Source organism: Lactuca virosa, chromosome 8 (genome assembly GCF_052849685.1).
Source record: "Lactuca virosa cultivar CGN04683 chromosome 8, Lactuca_virosa_CGN04683_v6, whole genome shotgun sequence".
Lineage (NCBI taxonomy): Eukaryota > Viridiplantae > Streptophyta > Magnoliopsida > Asterales > Asteraceae > Lactuca > Lactuca virosa.
The window spans coordinates 32,831,856-32,840,934 of record NC_136433.1 but is presented as its reverse complement, the minus strand read 5'-3'; the positions used below and the strand labels follow the sequence as shown (position 1 = coordinate 32,840,934).

Here is a 9,079-nt window from a genome sequence, read left to right as displayed (position 1 = left end):
CATTCTTTATTTTGAATTTTTATTTTAAAAAATAATTATTGTTTACATTTTGATATTTAGTATTTTTGAAATAAATATTATCCACTTATCAATTTCTGGTTTGTTTTCAATTTTTAAAACTAAAGTCATATACATATATGTAAAGTATTAAATATAATATATATGATATTAACTTGCAATGAATTCGTTTCTTCCTTTTTTATTTTAAAGTTTTATATTAAAAGATATTTACTGTTTACACTTTAATATTTAATTTTTTTTAAATCAACCCGTATAATACAAGGGCTTCACACTCAGCTAGTCAAATATTATATTCTATGCTCAAGTTATTAAATTTGATATCCACTCTTCTCTTTATTATTCCTTTTATGTTTTATGGGTTCCATGTGTTTTTGTAGTAAAGTAACTATGGAAAACACAATTCCATATTTATTTTATCTTAGATAACATGGATTGACAAAATGAATATGCTAAACATGACCTATCTACTCTAATAAATAAAGATTTTTTTTGCCATATGTCACACTATCATTTAATTTGTCAAATGTCATTTTGTGGTTATTTTGAATTAATTTCTTTTCTACATGTCATTTTATGGGTTTTTTATTTTAGTAAATTCTACATAATATTTTAATGTAATAATTACAATAAATGTAATACTAAATGAATATCAATTTTATTAATGGATTTATCTTTTTATTTCAAAATTTCCAAATTAAAACTTATTAGTTTATTTTGTTTATTTATTTAAATTTAAAAGATAAAAAAAAATCAAATTTAATAATTCATTATTTTTTTTTATTTTCTTATAAATCTAAAATTCTTAAATATTTAGACATTTATATTTAATTTTTTTTAATTAACCCATGACATGGGTCTTACATCTTGTTATAATTATAATAACTAGCTCAAGTGGAAACGACAATGAGGAACCATATTAATACCAAGTTGCATGACTACGTACTACCACCAAAATGTCCAAGGTCAGCAACTATTTTTCTTGCAATTGTGGCATTCCTGTTGATTGATCATCAATGGATTACAATGAATCAGGTTGATGAGGTGGTTGAGTCGAGCTGCTAGCTTCGTAAGATGATGTATGATGTTTAAAACCTACAATTAATCAATTACAATGACAAACAAGTTAAAGTTCAAATTACAATGTCACTGATAAGATAATCAACAATACATAAAATGAAGATCAATGAATCTTAAATTTTAAATACTAACCATCACGCTCATCAAAGATGTATTGGGATAAATCAAATCGTTGATCTTGGTCGATTGAGCTGCGAGTTTCATGAAATGGCTCACGCATTTTAAAGCCTACATGATCAAATCACACATCATGATGTCTTCGTTTCCTATATGATAACATTAATTCTTGTTGCCAGTTTCTTATATTTTAAAATATATAGTTTTGTTTGCATGTGAAAACCTAAAAGGTATACCATTAATTAACTAATAAACAAAAAACCTAAGTGAAAACTATAATTTTCAGTGAAGATCACTTACAGGGGAATACGAGAAGAATGAAATCTCGAAGCTTGATCTTCATTTTGTCTAGAAAATGATAGTATGCTTTCCTCCATCTTTTGCTGACAAGCAACGGACCAATCATGATCCAAAAACCAACAATCAATCCAACGATTGTAAATATCACTAAGATCCAATCGATGCCATCAGGATCAGATTCATCATCATTGTCGTTAGATCGGTTGTTGTCGTCCCTATCTGGTTGGCACGCTGGAAGAGGAGCGCCACAAAGTGCATTCCCAACGAAACTAGATTCATTGAAGGATTGAAGCTGAGTGCTTGTGGGGATTCTTCCTGTAAGATTGTTGTACGATACATTCAACGAATTTAGAGCACTTAATCCCGACAAACTCAAAGGAATCCTTCCATCAAGATTGTTCACAGACAAATCTAATGATTCCAGCTGTCTCATTTCACTGATCGTGTTAGGAATTCTTCCTGTTAATTGATTTTGTGAAAGATTCAGGTAACGTAAGCCCGAAAGTGACATAATTTCATCAGGAATTGAACCAGAAAATTTGTTATCCGAAAGGTCTAATGTTGTCACTAGATAAAGAATGGTGTTATATAAAGAAACTCGTCCTTTTGTCACTAATAATGCACTTCCAAGTACTTGATTCTGGAAAAGGGTATCGTAAAGAACAATGGGAGTGGAGGTCTCTTTTCCAGAAATTACAGTGAAATTTGTAAAGCATTTCGGTAGGTACCCAGAAAGATTGTTGTCAGCAAGATCCAAGATTTGAATAGAACTGATATGACATAATCCATCCGGGATTTCACCCTCCAACTTATTGGAACGAAGACTAAGAATTTTCAAACTTGTATCATTTCTTCCTATTGATGATGGTATTCTCCCTGTGAGTTCATTTTCTGCAAGCTCAACAATCAACAAGCTCTTGGAATTCAACAAAGACATGGGTAAATCCCCGGATAACTTGTTATTTCGCATGTCTAGTGATTCCAGGGACGAAATATTTCCCAAAGATGACGGGATTTTACCAGATAACTTGTTTTTTTCTACGTTCAAGATTACTAAAGACTCCCAATTCATCCAACAGTCTGGGATGCGACCTGACATGTTATTGTTTGCAAGATTAAGAACTCTTAACTGTCGTGATTCTTGAATGCCATCGCACAAGAACTGATCTAGAGACCCAGAAAGATTATTGTATGAAAGATCCAGAAAATCCAAGTCGGGTTTATTGAAATTCCCAGGTAATCCACCAGAGAAATGGTTTGAACCTAGATCTAATACTGCTCCTGGTGTAAGAAAACTAACATCTCCCAATTTTCCCATAATGTTATTATGGGATATGTTGAAGTACGTTACAAAAGAGAAAGTACTCCAGATCCACTTCGGGATGGTGTCTGATATGTTTGCATTTGCTAAATCCAACCCTTCCAAGTTTGTTTGCGATTGAACCCACGATGGAAAAAGTGGGCCTATATCGCAAGAACCAATTCGCAACACTTCGAGCTGGAAAGGCGGAATCCAGTCGTTGACTAGGTCAAACACTAACTTATTATCCCCAATCCACAAAGTTTTCAAGGCTGTTAGATTGGCGAAATGATCTTCAGTCACAACACCTGTTAATGAATTGTGATGAAGCGTTAGAAAACTAAGTTTTCCAAGTTTTCCAATACTTTCAGGAAGACTTCCATTCAACTTGTTATAAGAAAGATCCAAAAAATTCAACGAGGATAGATCACCAATAGAATCAGGGATAGAACCCTCGAGTTGATTTATATTAAGCTGTAACGCTTTCAAGAGTGACAAACCTCCTAAAGAGCGTGGAAGAATCCCTGTTAACTTATTGTATGCAATATCAATGCTGCCCAGATTTTTCAATCTTCCTAGTTTTTCTGGTAGTCGACCAGTGACATAATTGCCACGTAAGGCTAACAGTTCCAGTTTAGGTAACTCACATTCACAAAATCTTTCAAGAAGCTCAGTCACATCTCCGGAATAATTGTTAGACTGAAGATCAAGGGTTGTCAAGTTGCAAAGATTATTTAAAGATTTGGGTATCACCTCAACGATTTGATTGTTTGATAAGTCAAGATGAACGATGAAAGACAGGTTTTGAAGGTTGCCAAGAATGGGTTCAATAATATTGCAGTTACTAACATCAAGAATACGGAGATTACTTATGCTATACAAGCTGTTTAGTATGGAAGAAGAATTAACAAAAGTGTTACCGGAAACACGAAGACTCGTCAAAGAAGGCATGCTATCGAAACCACCACGAGTTCCGGGATTTAGACCACCAATAAAGCCATTGGTAAGATCTAAAGAAACTAAATCATGAAGACTGAAAAACCACCCAGGCAACAAACCTTCGAAAAGGTTATACGAAAGATCTAAGACCATAAGAGAAGTAAAACTAACTCTAGTCGGCTCACTAGGAAATTGAGTTAAGCCACATGAAGCAAAGTGCAGTTCTTGCAAAGAAGGTAGAGTGTTGATCGCCTGAAGCCAGTGATCTGAAGCTCCGGTGAGGTTGATGCCACTCATATCCAGGTACTGCAAGCGCTTCAAATTCTCTATCCATTTTAAACTTTCCGATTGAAGATTACCGAGTACAGGATCGTGATCATGAAGATCTAGAACAAGCAACTCAGATAGATTACCGAGTTGATGAGGAATTTCCCCCGTGAACTGCGACCTAGAGATATTAAGATATCTCAGATTTTGAAGAGAGCCGATGAATACTGGAATCGGGGTGATTCCAAAGTCGTTGCAACTCAAGTCTAGGTACCGGAGTTGTTCTAACTTGATCAAAGAATGACTTATGATTCCTCCTAACATTTGTTTTGTTGCTTCTTCGAGTTCTTCTTCTGTGTCGTATGTTCCATGACAATGGCCGTGAATTCCATCGTCAGGTCCACGGAGGCGAAGCTCCTGGACGTGGTGGGTGGAGTTATCGCAGACTACACCGGACCAACTGCAACAGTCGTCGCCGGACCAAGAAGAGAGGCGGTTGGCACGGTCCACCAGGTTGTTCTTGAACTGGATAAGCACGGATCGTTCGGTGGCTATACATTGTACTTGATGTGAGTTCTGATTACAGAAACACGAGGTGTAAAGTGATGAAGCGAAGAGAAGCCAAAGGCAAATTGAAGAAGAAGAAACAGCAACACGTGTGAGAGTCTTCATGGCAGTGATGATTAATGCCAAAAAGTTATGTTTCAGCTGCTCTTATATATAGAATAGAAAAAATATATATTATTTGAAAACTCTCATGAACCACTCAAATCAAGAGCCTATCCACCAAATATTATAAAAAATAGGTTAGGGTGTTGCCCATTGCACCAACTACTTTCATGAAGAAAAATAAAAAGTAAATACCCTACACTTTATTTTGCGTCGATTAAAAGAATATAACTATTGTTTTTTTTTTTTTTTTTTCAGTTCTATATATTTCTAATCAACGTTATAGAATAAATACAATGTATTTTCTTTTATTAAAATACATGTCAAAAAGTCGTCCTCTTGAACAGGAAAAAGGTACGATTTGTACAACTTAGACAAGGACGTTGTCCTCCATCTAATCAAAATACCTTACGGAATGCAATTTCTTACCCAATAATGATCAAACTACGACGACGAAGACATTTTGGTGATAGGGCCGTAACATTACGACATGTATATAGTCTCATTTGAGTTAAATTGGTTTTACCGTTTTAGTAATAATTTGTAATGTTAATATTATAATATATAAAAATTATTAATTATGAAAAATATTTAATTCAATTTAAAGATTAAATACATTAATTATAGGGAATAATTTTTATCGAAAATATAAATGTATGAAGAATATTCATTACAACTAATATATTTCACATTTATTTATAGTAATATATATTTCTTATAAATAATATTTTTTAAAATAAATTACACGATTCGTCCCTAACGTAAGTGTCAAATTGCACATTGAGTCTCTATTTTCAAAAATTAATTCGGAAAGTCCCTCATATATTTAAATTTTGCACGCTTCATCCCTAATTTCGTTAGCTAGACATAAAAAGACGATTTTACCCTTATCTTTATCTTTTTGATTTATTTTTATTTGTTAGTTATATTTAATTAATAAAATATTTATTTGTTTATTTAAAGTAATGGACCCCAGCACGTATACCCTCTTTATCTCTTTATCTCTTCATTCAAGCACGAATCAACTAGAAGCCTCAACTAGAAGCCTGTATTGTCCTCTTTGTCGCCGGTGACTGTGAATCTCATTTTTCCGACTTAATGAGAAAAAGGAGATTGATGAGAATGAGGAAGGAGCACCATGAATCTCATTTTTCGTGCTTAGGTGTTGCAATACATACAATGGAGGAGGAAATGCATCTAGTGACCTCCACTATCCAGCCAGCCATTGACCTCCATCTCCGACTACCTACCATCACCTCCAACCACCTACCAGCGCTCATGTCTACTAAACATCAAAGAAGATGAAGGGTTCCGACCAGTTTTAGCTTCCACAACCCTTTGCCTCCAGTAACCACCACCATTTGCCTCCAACAACCACCTGTAAAGAGCCCCAAACCAAACCAAAATAAAAAAAGAAACTTGAAATTGGTTCCAGAAAATAAAATCGAAACTGGTTCCAGAAACTAAAATCAAAATCAAAATCCTACGTATGGTGGTTGTCTTCTTCTCCGGAAATCACTTCCATAAAAAACAAAGGAGCTTTCAAAGAAATCAGCGAGAACAAGAGACTCAGTGCAAAAAAAGCTCCACCCGAACCCATCTTGTTCCACTCTTCCTTCGTCTTCTCCGACCACTCTACGAGTTGCAGGTATGGTGGTGGCATCGTTTTAGCTACGTCGTTGGAGGCGTTCAGATCTGATACATGGAGGTGAAGATTTGAAGAGATGATGAAGACCTCAGATCTGATACTGGGTTGTGGATGCAAGTGATAAAAGAAAGGGGGAGGAGAAAGATAAAGGGAAAGGGAATAATATCAGTTTCGTGATGGTTGTTTCCGGCAGGAGAAGCGATGTGCAGGTGGAGTGAAGCGATGGCGGTGGTGGCTCCAACAACCCATTTCTCTCTAGCTCCGGCGACCCATGTGAAGAAGATGAACCGACTAGGATTGAATGGTGCGGGTAGAATTAGGGTAGATGGTAACTGTTTGGGGTGGTGGGCCCATTTTTTGTTTTCTGGATTTTTTATTTTTCTTTTAAATAGTTAACAACAAACAAATCATAAAATATATCAAAAAAGAAATAAAAAGGGTAAAATAGACATTTTATGTCCGCCAGGGACGGTCCGAGTTAAAAAAAATACATTACAGGGACAGTCCGAGTTAATTTTTGAAAATAGGGACTCAACGTGCAATTTAACACTTGAACGAGGGACGAATCGTGTAATTTACTCTATTTTTTATATGTGTCTTTAGTTCACATTTATAAAATCTCTATTATCGAAGCATACTAAAGATAGATTGAAAAGGTAAAAGGTAGACAGACATTTATTATGATATAGATGAAACTTGGTGGTAGTTATGAAAAATGGAAATATTGGAAAGTTAAGAGTCTATACAAAATGATAATCAAGAAAACTTGGATGTTTATCTTAAATTGTGCAAGTCAGCTTCCTTAACTGATATTCCGACTATACAATACCCGGGTACAACGAAGTTAATTTGTTCAAGTTGATGTAGAAAGGGTTTTCCCAACCATTGTCTATAGACAAATTCTAGCAAACCAATTATAAGGAGAACCCAAAATAAGAGAAACATTTTTTTAATTATATTTCAGTATCTCAAACAATGCAATATGGTCTTTTTTTATCGCATAAATAATTAAGCTATATATCTTATTATTGATAGAACACTTCGAGTAGAATATTTTTTTGGGGATAATGACTTAAGAGGGTAATAAAGTTTCTTGTTTGTCCATTTTAGGTCTCTAACGTATTTTTTGTGCGTATTACACCATCAAGGTTATTATAACCGTTTACAAATAGTCCTTTTAACAGGAAGAAATCGGTAAAAGGGATTATTTCTAAACGATTATAACAACCTTAATGGTGTAATACACACAAAAAATACGTTAGGGACCTAATATAGACAAACGAAAAACGTTATTACCCTCCTAAGTCATTATTCCCGTATGAAACTATAAACCCCTATAGTAAATTTTTACTTTTTAAATAAGAAACTTGTAGGTCTTGGGGTTGGTAGTTTGGATGCTTTTGGATCGCATTCCGGTAAGAGCTAAACTGGTGGAAAGGGGGGTGATGATAGATTCCTTATTGTGTACTGTGTGTCATAATTCTCAAGAAAGTGTGAAGCATTTGTTGCTGCAGTTTTCGGTTGCTGATCAGGTTTGGAGTCGGGTTGGGTATTGGCTTTAGTTAGACCTTCCTGTGTTTTCATCTATCCGTGATGTGGTGGATTGGGTGGATTCTAGACCGACGGTTCATATGGAACGCCCGATTGTTGAGTCGGTGTTCATGGTGTTCATGATGATGTGGTTACAAAATCCAATCCAAAAAATCCAAACCTTTCTACTTTTTATTCTTTTTAATTTCAACAACTTTATATGAAATACACATATAAAAATAAATACTAAAAATCTTAAAAATATATATTCAAAATAATAAATACTAAAAATCTTAGGAGGGTAATAACGTTTCCTGTTTGTCCATTTTAGGTCCCTATGTATTTTTTGTGCGTATTACACCATTAAGGTTATTCTAACCATTTACAAATAGTCCTTTTAACAGGAAGAAACCGGTAAAAGAGATTATTTCTAAATGGTTATAACAACCTTAATGGTGTAATACACACAAAAAATACGTTAGGGACCTATGAACAAACGGGAAACGTTATTACCTTCCTAAGTCATTATCCCTATTTTTTTGTTCTTGCAACTCTTTTTCTTTAAGTGAACAAAATTTATGTTCTCCATCATTATACTCATTTCCAAGGTTATCAAGTTGACCATCATTTATCATGGAAGAACTCATTCACTTGGACTAGTCTTAAACTAGTGATATGCATCATCCTTTTTGTGTCGTCATTCCAACCGCCTATCGCGACACGTAGTTGTTCAAGGTCGACAGTGAGATTATCCACTACCCGAGAAAGGGCATCAACCCCACAATAGGGTTGATTAAATCCAACATTGCATGTCATCTAGATACTAACGAGCTTTTATACCACCTGGCGTTGAACAAGTCTTGCCAATTTACGTGTAATCACGCAAGTTAGAAACGATCAAATTTAATCGTCTAGATACTAACAAGCTCTGGTACCGTGAACGGGTCTTGCCATTCGTCATGTATTAAAGTGGATGGAACACCCCTATCGATTCCTCAAAACACCCACATTACCTATCATGTGAGATGTAAAAGGGTGGAACACCAACAGTCAAACGAGTGTGTGCTTGTTTTAAACTAGAGACCTACACTATATAATTCTACTCTCTAAACGTTCGCCTTTGATTATTCAAAGTTCATGGTGGATACAAAGTCTAATGAAACCGAGCAAGTAACCTTACTTGGTATCACCAAGTAAGGGTTGTACGATAA

The 9,079-nt window shown here is 34.8% G+C and overlaps 1 protein-coding gene across 1 annotated transcript; it reads right to left on the bottom strand.

Moving 5' to 3' along the window:
- Positions 1-879: 879 nt before the first annotated feature.
- Positions 880-4,708, bottom strand: LOC145134904 (receptor-like protein EIX2). The gene is made up of 3 exons (XM_079069712.1): positions 1,516-4,708; positions 1,231-1,326; positions 880-1,113 (listed from the first exon to the last, which is right to left on the bottom strand). Exons 1-3 carry the CDS (start codon positions 4,691-4,693, stop codon positions 1,040-1,042), a joined length of 3,348 nt encoding a protein of 1,115 aa, XP_078925838.1. The 5' UTR covers positions 4,694-4,708; the 3' UTR covers positions 880-1,039.
- Between the last annotated feature and the right edge of the window lie 4,371 nt (positions 4,709-9,079).